Source organism: Odocoileus virginianus, chromosome 14 (assembly GCF_023699985.2).
Source record: "Odocoileus virginianus isolate 20LAN1187 ecotype Illinois chromosome 14, Ovbor_1.2, whole genome shotgun sequence".
Lineage (NCBI taxonomy): Eukaryota > Metazoa > Chordata > Mammalia > Artiodactyla > Cervidae > Odocoileus > Odocoileus virginianus.
Window position 1 is genome coordinate 21,502,770 of NC_069687.1, and position 15,166 is coordinate 21,517,935.

The following is a 15,166-nucleotide window of genomic DNA, read 5'->3' on the forward strand; positions in this document are numbered from 1 at the left end:
CCTAAAGCTGCTGTAAAATCACAAACTTTAGCTACTTAAACCACCACAAATTTATCCTCTCACAGTTCTGGAGGTCAGAAGTCTAAAGCAAGGTGTTGGCAGGGCTCTGCTCATTCTAGAGGCTCCAGTGAGACTCTGTATCTTTGCCATCTCCAGCTGTTCAAGGGTCTATGCATTCCTTGGCCCCTGTTCCTTTCTTCCACCTGCAAAGCTTGTTCCTCTAACCTCTGGTTCCATTGTGACATCCCTTTCCTTTGATTTTAACTCTCTTGCCTCACTCTTGTAGGTGACCATGGGACTACATGGGGATCACATAGGAAATCCAGGATATAATCTACTCTATCTCAAAAGCTTCAAATTTACTACAGTGACGTCTCTGTTTGCAATTCAAAATAACATATACACAAATTCTGAGAATCAGGATGTGGATATCTTTGGGTGTCAGAAGATGAGTTGGCTGGATGGCATCACCAAAGCAAAGGGCATGAACTTGGGCAAACTCTGGGGTATGGTGAGGGACAGGGAGGCATGGTGTGCTGAAGTCTACAGGGTCATAAAGAGTTGGACACATCTGGGTGACTGAACAATAACAAGAGTCTTTGAGGGAATTATTCTGTCTACCACATTCTGTAGAACCTGTGCATACTGTTAACCTTTCTGTCTTCCCCTTCTGTTGTTATTGTTGTTGTTGTCTCTTTTGCCCCAGGCACACATACATCCTTGCCTTTCCTTGAATATTCAAGGGGGATCTCTTGATTTAGAATGTTTGTAGTAACTATATCATCTTGATGCAAAAAAAAAAAAGAAAAATATATTCCATTAATAGCTGTTAGTTACCCCTTTCACTTCCTCCAAATCCTTTGCTTAAATATCACCTTTTTAGTGATGAAGTATTGACCACCACCACCTGCTGTGTTCCACCCCTCAATATTTATTACCTTGCTTTCTCTCTTCTTTTCTTTTCTTTTTTTTAGACCCAGACTATCCTGGGTCTTTGCTGCAGTGTGTGGGATCTCATAGTTGCAGCATGTGAACTCTTAGCTGTGGAATGTAGGATCTAGTTCCCTGACCAGGGATTGAACCCAGGCCCCCTGCATTGGGAGCACGGAGTCTTAGTCACTGGCCCATCAGAGAAGTACCTCGCTCTTCTTTCCTGATAGCAACTTTTATCATCTAACATAAGACTAATATATTTATTACATTTATTTTTAATTTCCTGCATTTCCCACCAGGAAATGCAGGAAAAAAGAAAAAGAAAAAGTGAGCTTCATGACACAGGATGTGTTGTCTTTCATTCAGAGATGTAACCTGGAAACCTAGAGAGTATCTAAAAATAATAAGTGTTCCATACCTATTATGAAGTTCAGAATGAAACAACCAATAAACAAAGAATAAATGACCTGAAGAAATGGTTGATAGAACACTTGAAAAACTTGTTGACACACACACAAAGTTCATTGTTATTTAGGAAAATGCCAACTAAAACATCAGATTTAAAAAAGAAAAGTCTAAAATTAACAAAATTGAGTCTCTACTTAAAATAAAAGAAACCATTGTATACTGACAGTGGGTGTATGCACTGGTTAAAATTGAGGAAACTAAAATGGCAATACTTGGAAAAATTGAAGCTAGGCACACAGTAAAGATCAACAAATGTACTCCCAATTAAATACTCTTTCAATGTACATAAGCAAGAGAGTGCATGTACAGAAACATTCACAGAAGTAAGGTGAGCAAGAACCAAAGTAAGGTGAGGGGACAACACTGTATCTCCATTATTGATAAGAATGTAAAACTAAATCCAAACACAAAGATCCTCTGCACAAAACATGGTTTAATTTCATAACCCCATTTGAGCATAAGACACAAAAGAACATATGAACAATGATTACCTTAAATTTCAGAAACATTTAAAACTCAGAATGTTGTTTAAGACTAGCTCAAACTATAAAGAAACACAAGGCATTATTAACTGCAAATGAATGTAATTGCCACTTTTATAAAGGAGAAATTATGCTGTTGCTAATAGACTGACACACAGAGGTTCTTAGGGACCACTAATTTTCCATTTCTTGACTGGGGTTGAGGTCGTACACTTAGTTGTTAAAGCTTGTATGTGTGTTTTATTCAACTTTCAGCATGTATTACAATGAAAATGAAAAAAGAATTAAGGGTCAATTAATAAGGAGAACTTAGAGATTAAAAAAAACTAGTTTAATAATAGAAAATTTGGTGAGGGATATAAACACTAATTTAAATGGAAAATACTTTAAACAAGTGAATAAATGGTCATTCTCACTTAAAATAAGAAAAATGTTTTAATTTACAAGATTGAAAAACCATTACAAATGTTGATAATACATTAAACAGTTAAATAGTTATGTAGATATGAATTTGAGCAAACTTCAGGAGATAGTGAAGGACAGGGAAGCCTGGTGTATTGCTGTCCATGAGGTTGCAAACAGCTAGACATGACTTGACAACTGAACAACAAAAATTACTTACATACCTTGCTTTTCACATGATAAGTTCAAACAACATTAATGGAGAGTGATTTAGCAATACCTATGAAAGTTTAAAGTTTCTAAACTTTGCTTCAACATTTCAAGTCTAGTCATATTCCTAAAGCTATACCAGCACTGTGTGAAATAACATATGATTATATTACTTAATTTTTTTAAATAAATAAAAGTCCTTCAGAAGGAAATGGTAAAATAAATTACAATATATTCACTGGAAATAATACCATAAAGCTACTAAATGTTTTAAAAAATGAAGTGTATCTATTTGCCCTAAAATGAAACATGTCATTAGATTTTTAAGTAAAAAACAAATCATGTTTTATAACATTGTATAAAGTACACCCAATTATGTAAAAACAAAAAAGCAAATACTTGTTAAGTAGTTCTATAATATCTTTTGGAGTATATATGTGAAAAAAACAAAACAAACCAAAACAAAACCCAGAACTGATCAATGCAGTTTCTGAGGAAGAGAACTATGGATCCTGGTAGAAGTCGTAGTCATAGTTTTAACTATAATATACACCTTATTTTGCCTTTTATATATTTTATAAAGTACATGCATTATCAATTCAACATATAAATTAAATAACAAACATATAACAACTACAAAAATAAATTGACTTTTCTATGAAGTAGTAGAAATATTCCTGTTGCAATTTTAGTTTTGTGCTGATATTATTCAGAAAAGAAAGTCAGGTAGCCTGTTGATCACTGCACTTCCGGAAGCTCAGCTCTCAGGAGTGTATATACTCAGTTCATGATTCACAACATTATCCCTCTGCTCCTCAGATCTCAGGATAACCCAATACTTACAAACTAGATTTGGTGCTAAGCTTGTGATGCTGTTTTGTACATAGCGGCAGAACTAGTATCATGGAAAATTGAAGGATTCAATTTTCTTGGAGTTTTTTGGGGGCATTTGGGAGATACAACACTGAACTGAGGAGTTCACTGAGGGAATTTAAGCTAAACAGCAGTCAAAATAGGAAATGTTCCTTGAGATAAATGCTATAATAGCTTTTCCTTATTCATATAGCTTAATTTCATATTTGACAAAATAATTGTAATCCCGGGTTGAGATTTAATATCTTAATTTAAAATTCTAAATTTAATAGCTCTATGTAATCTATAAATGCATAAAGTTTAGCTTTAAAAGTGAAGTTAGTGAAAAAAGGGGGAATTTTCAATTTGCATAAAGTGTTTTTGCTTCCTGTAGATTAGAGTTCTAGGGAGAAAACCAAAGGTTTGTATAGTATATCCCAGCAAAACTGTTGTTCCCTTTTCTAAACTTAGTTCATCTATCTGCAAACTAATATGCTTTTCTATATTTTAACTTCTATTTATAATTACCAGGAGCCCATGAAATGCAGTTACTCAATTAGCAACACAGTAATACCACCAACAACAATATTAATAATGATAATAAAATTAAGATTAAATCATATTCTTTGAAAAAATGAAAGTAGAAGTTTAACTATATTGGACTTCCCTTGTGTCTCAGCTGGTACAGAATCCACCTGCAATGTAGGAGACCTGGGTCCGATCCCCAGGTTGGGAAAATCCCCTGGAAAAGGGAAAGGCTACCCACTCCAGTATTCTGGCCTGGAGAATTCCATGGACTGTATAGTCCATGGGGTTGCAAAGAGTCAAACATAACTTAACTACATTCTGTAAATATTTAAGAATTCTCTTCAGAAAATTTATTGAAGGGTACTGTCTTTTTCTATTCAGGTTTTCATAAGAAGCAACTGGGAATTTGAATATTTGAACATATACCAAGTATGAGACATTGATGAGTAAGCATAATAACATGCATCCCCCTTTTTCATTTTCTTTACTGAAAAGAACATTATTGTTTAGTACAAAGAGGACGAAAATTTAATTGACTATATAATTGTATATTGTCTCCAAGAAAGAAAATGAGAGGGCTTTGGTAGAAATTCATAATGCCATAACAATAATTTCCTATGCTTGGTGGCCATTATACACTCACCTCTTACTGATTAATTATATTAAGATACTTTCTACAGAACAAATTTAAGTGAGATTCCAGTACATTTTTCATTTACAGAGATTTCTCTCAAACTTTAGCTAAAAGTCTGACTCAATTTTCACATAATCTTCATCAGAAGATTATTGTATTTCTTAAAGTTCTGTATTTGAAAAATGATGGGTTAAATTGTAGATCTACATTTTTCTTAACTTTTCTATTTTAAAATAATAGCTATTGTTTTTAAAAGTTTATTTGGCACAGAAAAAATGAGTCATTTTAAAAAAATTATTACCCATCTATTATTATTATCAAAGTACTTCTATCTACTTCCAACTGTTACTAATCTTTGTGAGTTAATTGGTCTAGAAGCATAGAAATAATATTTTTGAAAATAAATCCATAATTCTCTATTATGTAAAACATAATCCAATAAAGATAAATTCAGGGGACCCAGCACAGAGATGTAGATTTTAAAAGATGCTGGGTGACCAACTGAAGAAGCAGAAAAAAGAGACAGAGTTTCTGTGTGGAGGGGATTATAAAATGGTAAGTCCAAGAGAAGGGTGTATAAAAACAAGGCTGGTGGGAAAGAAAAGACAGAAACGTAGCTTCTCTGGGTTACTAAATCAACGGTATAAAGATGAGGGGAAAGATAGACTTCCCACAAATCACTAGAGTACAGTAAGGGTGGTGACTGTGGTAAATTATTTAGGTTGTGTGGATGTACTGTTATTTTGTGAGGGTTATACAGTGATATAGCATGTTATGTAAGTAAGTTCATGGAAGAATTTAGTAATTATATACCGTCACTACTAGCAGTAAGAACTTTTAAGTAAAAGAATTATTGAAGTTGTTTTTTATATGTGAGTATCCCATACTTAATTCCATTTATCTTTTTTTGTAAATTCAGTGTTTGGCATTGGATATTTTACTGGAAAATGCTAACAAGAAGTCTATTTCTCATTAGTTTAAATGGGAAAAAATAGAATGCTTTCACAGTAAACCCAAATTCAAAACCAATTTCTTAAAGATGTAAATAAAACATAGTAAAATCTCTATGTAAGAATAACATGCTATAATGTTAATACAGAAAATGCTTAAATCAGTGTTACCTGATCATTTATGAGTTAACAGGAATTAGTATGGCTTCCCAAAAAGCTTACAAAATTTTAGGTGAACATTCTATTTTACAGCCTCTCTTATCTTTAAACCACCTATGGGTGGTTTTGAACTTCTACCAAGTGTATCTGGAACATAGCTTAAGATCTTCCTGAATTTAACTACTTTGTTAAAATGTTATAGTGAGCTTTGAAGATGTGAGCATAATTTTCCAATGTAACTTCTAGCTGAAATATTGAGAGATACAGACATTGGATGCATTCTGAAAATGAAAAACCAACGGTGGTCTGCCTGGGAAACAGTATCAGGGTTTTGCCGGACATGTCTCTATTTAAAAATGCTTGAAGATTAGTAGAGTTTTTATAAATTCTAATTCAGGTTCATCTTTATTTTATGGTGGTCTTGACCTATATAAACCTTCCTGGTGGCTCAGATGATAAAGTGTCTGCATGCAATGCAGGAGACCCGGGTTTGATCCCTGGGTTGGGAAATGGCAACCCACTCCAGTACTCTTGCCTGGAAAATTCCATGGACAGAGGAGCCTGATAGGCTTCAACCCATAGAGTCGCAAAGAGTCGGACATGACTGAGCAAATTCCCTTTACCTATATTAGGGAAATAACGTCTATATTCACCTCAAAAGTCAAAATGTCTCATCAGGAAGATTTTCATTAATCATTTAATCTAAAGGATTTTCTGTTGATGTCTATCAAGTCATCCTGATTATTTTCTTCCAGGATATTTTCTAACTAAAATCACTCACTGTATTAACTTGTTTTGTGCTCAATGCTTTTATGGTTTTCATTACTAGGTGTCAGGCTGAAAATAACTCTATCACAGACCATTCCTTCTCCCATCTCAGCACTAAAGCATGCCTATATGTATGGAACAGCTAAATGTGTGTGTGTGTTTATGCAGGTTCTCTTCATCATGTTTGTATTTAAAAAAAAAAATCACCTGGGAATGTTTGGCCTCAAGAACATCATAGTTTTTAAAATGTCAAAGTGAATGCTTCTAACTCTCTCAACTCTGATAGAAAGTTCTTCCACAAGTTCACCTGAGAACTTCCTCCATAGGAAGATTATAGTGGGGAGGTCGGGACAGTTTCTTCCACCTTAGTTCCAACTAGTCCTTCCCTGGTTGCAACTAGGTTTGATTTGATTGTACCCATATTATTGAGGACAAAACACATACAGTCTAATTTGGTAAGTACAGTTGGTACTTTCTGACTTTGTGAATGTTTAAAGTCAGGTGATTCTCTTATGAATAACACTTTTTTTTTTTTTTTCAGTTTTTGGAAGATGTTTCTTCTAGAAATTTCCAGTGATAATTATAAACTGCTGCACATTAAAATCTCCTTCCAAAGAAATAAAAAGACAAATAAAAATAACTTGCCTCTCCAGGCTCAACATTTAGTAGCATAGATTCGTGTAATGAAATCTCAAATTAAGTCAGGATAACAAAAAATTATGAGACTCTTTTTATCTCAGACAGAGCACAAATCCCAAAAGCCTCAGACAAAAGAGTAAGTGCCAAATATTGCTGTGTTTCAGGCTTTTGGGGTCTGTGTGGTATCTAAGACAGAAAGAGTCCCATAACTTTTTGTTATCCTGCCAATTCAGGAGATGTAGGAGACACACCAATATTTTATAATAACCTATAAGGGAAAAGAATCTGAAAAAGAATATATATGTGTGTGTACATATATATATTCACTTTTTTATACACCAGAATCTAACACAACATTGTAAATCAATGATACTTCAATAATAATAATAATAGTAAAAATCTATCACTGGGAATAAAAGAATCTATGTGTCAAATGTATTCTACAATTAATGAATGATGACATTAATGAGACTATCAGGTTTGAATCACTTGGAGGGCCCAAGAATCTCTTTCATGTGTCCAGATGGTATATTTTTACATTAAATCAAGAAGTTAGACAGTTGCCCTAATTGTTTATTAATATTATTATGTTTTTACTTCCTAGAGTGAATTATTTTATTGATACTATGCTGACTCAGAATCAGATTTATTGTTTCTCAATTATGTTATTAAGTTTTTGGTGTTTGGGGATCTTTCTCATTCTCTGCTTTTGATTAAAAATCTATTTTTAACATGTTTTTCTCAACTTCAGAATAATTATTATATAAATTGCAAAATTTGGACAGCAAATAGAATTAGTAATTCACTTAGAACTGTGTGTTTATTACAGCTCAAAGTAGATTCTAGCATATCTAGCTTAATATCATTATTTATTTGAATATTTGGAAGCCTAGAGATTTGAAATTATTTAGAGCAACTGAAACAGGCAATGGAAATCTGTGATAAGTTATATGTAAAAAAAAATTAAACTAATAAAAATAGTTGATAAACACAATGTTTCTCAAACCTTAAATTGGGGAATTTAAAAATGTTCATAGGAAATTGAGATATGAAAGCAGCATAGAGCAAACTAGATATTTGATGTTCAAGTTTTAAACCCCTTGTTTTGGAAGGTAAAGAAGGGTTAGCAGACACTATCCCATCTTAAAGGTCAATATTTCGATTATTTCACTAAAAAAGAAAAAAAAAAACTTATTTGAAATGTATTTTGGTTTAGAACACATTTAATTAAATTATTTAGAGGAAAATATTTTTTTTTGCTCATTGAGAGGTAAACAAAGCAATGCTTTGAGTTCATCATGGGTTTAGCTAGTTTATTAATAAAAGCCATGGAAGTGGCAATTCAGCCACTGGCTTTCTTCTTCTTTTTCTCAGTCTTCCTTTATTTCTTCTTATTCTTTCTATTTTTTTCTTAATAAATGGGCTTTTAAATGCTTATACACTTCACATTTATAATGTAATCATATAAAATTAAAAATACAATGTACATTTGTTGTTGTTTAGTTGCTAAGTTCTATCCAACTCTTTTGTGATCCCACAGACTGTAGCCCACCAGGCTTCTCTGTACATGGTATTTCCCAGGCAAGAACACTAAATAGAGTAGGTTTCCATTTCCTTTCCAGGGGATCTTCCAGACCCAGGTATTGAACCTGCATCTCCTGCATTAGCAGGCAGATTATTTACCACTGGGGCACCAGGGTAGCCTATAATGTTGTACACTAATATGTACATTATATATAGATGCATATGTATATATAATGTATACTATAGGCTACCCTGGTGGTTCAGTGGTAAATATATAAATATAAATATATAAATATAAATATATATTTATATATAATGCAAAACCACTGATATGATCATACAATAGATGAGAAAATGAAGGCCAGGAGAAATTAACTGATTTAACCACTGAGAGAGAAAAATACTGGCAGTGGCAAGGATATATATGAGTATTTAGACTGGCTTATTTAACTTCTATGCAGAGTACATCATGAGAAATGCTGGGCTGGAAGAAGCACAAGCCTGAATCAAGATTGCCGGGAGAAATATCAATAACCTCAGATATGCAGATGACACCACCCTTCTGGCAGAAAGTGAGGAGGAACTAAAAAGCCTTTTGATGAAGGTGAAAGAGGAGAGTGAAAAAGTTGGGTTAAAGCTCAACATTTAGAAAACTAAGATCATGGCATCTGTTCCCATCACTGCATGACAAATAGATGGGGAGACAGTGGAAACAATGTCAGACTTTATGTTTTGGGGCTCCAAAATCACTGCAGATGGTGATTGCAGCCATGAAATTAAACGCTTACTCCTTGGCAGGAAAGTTATGACTAACCTAGATAGCATATTAAAAAGCAGAGACATTACTTTGCCAACAAAGGTCCGTCGAGTCAAGGCTATGGTTTTTCCAGTGGTCATGTATGGATGTGAGTTGGACTCTGAAGAAAGTTGAGCGCTGAAGAATTGATGCTTTTGAACTGCGGTGTTGGAGAAGACTCTTGAGAGTCTCTTGGACTGCAAGGAGATCCAACCAGTCCATCCTAAAGGAGATCAGTCCTGGGTGTTCATTGGAAGGACTGATGCTGAAGCTGAAACTGCAATACTTTGGCTACCTCATGTGAAGAGTTGACTCATTGGAAAAGACCCTGATCCTGGGAGGGATTGGGGGAAGGAGGAGAAAGGGACGACAGAGGATGAGATGGCTGGATGGCATCACTGACTCAATGGGCATGAGTTTCAGTAAACTCCGGGAGTTGGTGATGGACAGGGAGGCCTGGCGTGCTGCGATTCATGGGGCCGCAAAGAGTCAGACACGACTGAGTGACTGAACTGAACTGAACTGAGACTGACAGTTTCATGTTTTTCTTAAGCTTTCTTCTGCTTTAATCCAATGAGGACTAAGGGGTTCTTTCCCTTGCTTTAATTCTGTAAACAGTAATGGGTTTTTATCTAAGAAATTATATGCCATCCATTTTTTACAGGATCTATTTGCTGTTTTACAGGCTTCTCTTGTGACTCAGCTGGTAAAGAATTTGCTTGCAATGCAGGAGACCTGGGTTTGATCCCCTGGAGAAGGGAAAGGCAACCCACTCGTGTTTTGACTGGAGAATTCCAGGGACTATACAGTCCATGGGGTCACAAAGAGTCAGACATGATTGAGCGACTTTCACTTTCTCATTTTCTCACACTGGCTGCTTGGTATTTAAACATTCCCCCTCTTCATGCAAGTGCTTTTCAGTTTTGTCCTCAGTTCCCCACTGTAGGTTTCTTCATTGGCTCTACTCAGAGCTCCCACGATGTTTCCCACAACAAAGGAGCGTGTGTCATTGTCTTCCCATGTGTCTAGTAACTGGGACAATTATGACATCTACCTCTAAACTAAACTAGACATTGAATCACTTAGCATCAATATCACATATTTACTTTAAACAAAGTAAAAAATAGAACCAGGATTTCTGAAAGGATGAATATGTAATACATTTATTATAAGTAATGTTGGAAAGAACATCGAGGAAATTTCAAAAAAAAAATTATACCTCATGAAGAGAATATATCTTAGCCCCCTATTATATTCATTAAAATGCACATTTATAAAATATTCTATATTGCATATCATCTTTTTTTGCATACACACATTGATATGTTTACCTCTAAAATAAGATCTTTATATATGTAATTAATGCAATATAAACATTCAATGATAATACACATATATACTATATATGTGTATACATATATAGTATATATATTATATTGTACAAGGCAATATAATACATATATTATAGATATAGACAAGTATATATAATACACATATATACTATAGACAAGGGAAATTTAAAGATAGATATCTCATAGGCTGGGCTTCCCTCATAGCTCAGTCATTAAAGAATCCACCTAAAATGCAGAAGACCTGGATTCCATCCCTGGGTGGGGAAGATCCCCTGGAGAAGGAAATGGCCACCCACTCCAGTATTCTTCCCTGGAAAAGCCCATGGATCAGGAACCTGGCAGGCTACACTCTGTGGGGCTGCAGGAGTCAGACACCACTGAGACTAAGCACACACACTCATAGGTCACTACATGAATAAATGACAGAAATACAAAATGGACTGGAAATATAAGCTAAATAACAGGTGCTCTGAATATCAGAAGTAAAGCCAGAGTTACAGCATCGAATATATTTATTTCTGCTAATCTGGTAGTCAGGACACATAGAAGAGACTGGTGAGCCCATTCCTTAAGTTCCTTATGACCCTACTTATTAAAGAGTTTTCTGACTTGCTTTTATAGAGCAGGCTATGGAAGCAGCATTTGAGTTTTTATCAAAATGCATATGTCTTTTAAGTATTTACTGGCTTTAATACCCCATAGTAATGTAAATTCTACATTAGTGTTCCCCACCAAAGAGCTAAGTGGTACCAGACCACTCTGAGAATTCAGTTCAATACAGCTCAGGTTAATCTAATCAACTAAATATTAAAATCTACTCTAAGAAACAGAGATATGAAGTTCTTGATTTCAAGTTATTGATATTCTTTGGAGAGAGAACAAATGAAAGCACATAAAGTAGCTTGACTATCACAACAGCACATAATGCAATGATAATCAATTTAGCAACATTTATTACTCATTAAGGACTCCATGAAGGAAAATCTATGCAAATAACTGCTATGTCTAGGAAGAACCAAATGAAATCATTTATAGTTTCTATGGATCAAATTTCAGTTATTATATCTTCATGTGGTTGGTTTCATAAACTGAAAATTGCCTATTGCAGCAACCATAAAATTTGCCTTTACCTTCTGATCTCAGGCATTTGATCAGATGACACCTGTGATAAGCCCACTACTGCTTTCTTTCTGGTAAAATTGCTTAGGTTGCCATTTCTTTTTTTCTCCTCCCAGTCAATATGTCATTTAACCTTTAAAGTCATCATTCTTATATTGCCAGAGATTTTAAAAGGATTGAAATAACTGGAACATGAAAATTCAAACACACCAAAATGTTTTAAAAATCAATGAACATATATTATCTCAAATCCTTTTTCTTAGAAGACAAAAACTTCAAGCATGATTTTAATTATGTGAATGACTCTACTGAAGTTTAGGTTGAAGCAATAACTGCTAACACAATCATGAAGCTATCATAATTTTATCGTCTTTGCTTGAGCTGTAAGAACGTGATTATATCTGTTTGCCTGTTGTGAGTGTGTTTAACTTTTTTATCCTTTAACATAGTTTCATAAACTGTCCATAAAAATAATAACACCATTAAAGAATTCTTTCTTTAAGAAATTACCTAATTTTGATAAGATTCAGATAGTGCCAAGAAAGAAAACTGAAATTAATACAACCCAGTATATAAAAGCATTCATTGTTACTTTTGTCACACTTATCCTTCCATTCCTAACCACAGATCATTTTCTTCCTAAACTTTTATAACTGAACAGCATGAAATCTCCTCATATGATCATATCCTGATTAGAAAACTACTTTTAACTGTTTGTCTTTCCATTTCCATTTCTCCCTTACATAAATGTACCCATGGTAAGACTTTAGAAAAATAAGTAAAATTAATATCTGGAATACATTTTCTTATAAGTAAGCATTTTTTTTCGGCCTTAGGTCATGTTTCTAATGACATTTTCTTTCTCATTCTGCAAAATATCAAAGAACTTCTAAATAGATCTTTGTTTTCCTCACTAAAGTCAACAGCAATGAGACTATATGTGTAATACTCATACATTGTCAATTTAAGTGACTAGACTGACATATAGTTTTCTTCCAATTATTGATTTTTAAATACAAATTCTGAAATTGCAATTTTGTTACCTCTAATCCATGAGGTAGTAGGCAGAATTAATTCTAGTAAATGAACTCCTATATTTATCATTCCATATTCATTACATAGTTTTTAAATTATAATTTGTATTCCATAATTAAAAATTGCTTTAGGAATATTTAAAGAGTAAAATTTGTAAGAATGGCAATTTTTATAAACTTCAAGTATTCTTTATGAGACACACACACACACATATATGTAAAATAATGCAAATATTTGCAATTTCAATACAGACTTACCTTGCCGACATATTGGTAATCAGATCCTGTATATTCCTCCAATAAGAAAAACTGATTCCACATCCAACCACGCTTTTGACGATGAAGTATTTTGCCATCACTCCTCGGTACACGTGCACCTAAAATTCTTTTTTGGGGCACAGGAGTCCTTCTGAACATTATCTCTGGAGAAGAGAAATGTGGCAGGCATACCCAGAGCAGAAATAGTAGCAAAAATTGATATACTGTCATAGTTCACGTCTTGACAATTTCCAACGTGGATGAAGAAAAAAGCAGTCTTATTTTATTCGGTTGAATTTTACTGTATTTCAACTGGTTTCCAACATTTCATCAATGTTTTGGACATGTTTCCAAAGGCTTCAAACAAACAAACAAATAAAAAAAAAGTCAGTTGACAACATTAAGAATGTTACCTGTCACTTTAAATTTAATGCGACAAAGATTAATTAATGATAGCAATCAAAATATTTACCTTCCCTCTCTTATATAAAGTAATTGCTAGTTTTGGAGACATGACTTGTCTAGTAAGATGTCTATAATTTAAGGAAAAATGATTACAAATAATTTCAAACAAATTCCAAAGAAAAGACATATTAAGCCTTCTTTTTTTTTTTTTCCCTTTTGGTACTTTAGTAGTTTTTAGGAATTATAACCCCTGTATAAGAGTGGAGATGTAGTTAATTTTACATGTCAACTTTCCCAGAGTAATCTAACATAAATTAAAATTTTGAAAACAAAATAGTGATTTTAATAACTACAGGAAATAGGCACTTATTATGCAATGCACAGAGAAGGCAATGGCATCCCAGTCCAGTATTCTTGCTTGGAAAATCCCATGGATGGAGGAGCCTGGTGGGCTGCAGTCCATGAGGTCACTAAGAGTCAGAAATGACTGAGCGACTTCACTTTCACTTTTCACTTTCATGCATTGGAGAAGGAAATGGCAACCCACTCCAGTGTTCTTGCCTGGAGAATCCCAGGGACGGGGGAGCCTGGTGGGCTGCCGTCTATGGGGTCGCACAGAGTCGGACACGACTGAAGTGACTTAGCAGCTGCAGCAGCATGCAATGCAATGATATTTAAATTATTTTTTTTTTAAACAGCAGCACAGTTTCTTCAAATTTCATCCAGCTCAAAGATAAAAGTAAAGCCAAAATTTAAAAAATCTGAGTGTCTTCAGCTGAAGACTTTTCCTCTCTCCTCTCTTAAGTAGATCTGTGAAATAAATAGAGCTTCCTAGAGAAGAAAATAAAAATCACTACTACAGTAAATCAACATGTGACATAATTTACACTGTTGTGTATAAGGATTTAATCATGCTGAAAGTTCCAGCTTTGATACATTTGTACAATGTATCACCACAGACTTGCCCCTATGCTGATCTGGAATTCCATGATGCCCCAGCCTTCTCACTGCTCTTCACCTTCAATTATTTTTTCTTAGCAGTGTATCCCTGGTAAATCCTGTGTGTGTGTATTACTTATTCAGTCAAGTCTGACTGTTTGCGAACCATGGCCTATAGCCTGCCAGGCTCTTCTATCCATGTTATTCTCCAGGCAAGAATACTGGAGTGGAATGCCATTCCCTTCTCCAGGGGGTCTTCCCGACCCACAGATTGAACTCAGGTCTCCAGCATTTCAGGCAGAATCTTTACTGTTTGTTTTACCATTTGAGCTACTCAAGAATCCTTCAGGTAATCCCACTGCAATGTAAATCAGATCATGTCACTTCTTGCACAAAACACTGATGGCTTCGCACCTCATTTTGATTAAAACCCAGCATCTCGCAAAGACCTACAGTTGTGTAGTCCATTTTATAACTGCTCGTCACCTCTCTGACCTCATGTTATACTTCAGTTCCTTAGGTCACTACTCAAAATGGACTCTTTTCCAGCCAAAGTGTCCCTCCTGCTTCAGCCTGCAACATACCTCATACACCCCTCTCTTCAACCAGGACCTCTTTACTTTTTCTCTCCACCTGCAATGTTTTTCCATGTAGTTATCCACATAGGTAGATCCCCTGCTTCCTTTGGCTCTTTCTTGAAACCTCCCCTAGTAT

At 34.5% G+C, this 15,166-nt stretch overlaps 1 protein-coding gene across 5 annotated transcripts in view; it reads right to left on the bottom strand.

Moving 5' to 3' along the window:
• The window catches only part of LOC110143638 (cadherin-10), a 183,088-nt gene that overhangs the window by 96,559 nt on the left and 71,363 nt on the right, over nt 1-15,166 (bottom strand). For all 5 annotated transcript variants that reach the window (XM_070476522.1, XM_070476521.1, XM_020903293.2 and 2 more), the window contains one exon: nt 13,109-13,465. In XM_070476522.1, the coding sequence (XP_070332623.1) occupies nt 13,109-13,339 (231 nt within the window). In that variant the 5' untranslated portion in view covers nt 13,340-13,465. The remainder of the gene's footprint in view (nt 1-13,108; nt 13,466-15,166) is intronic.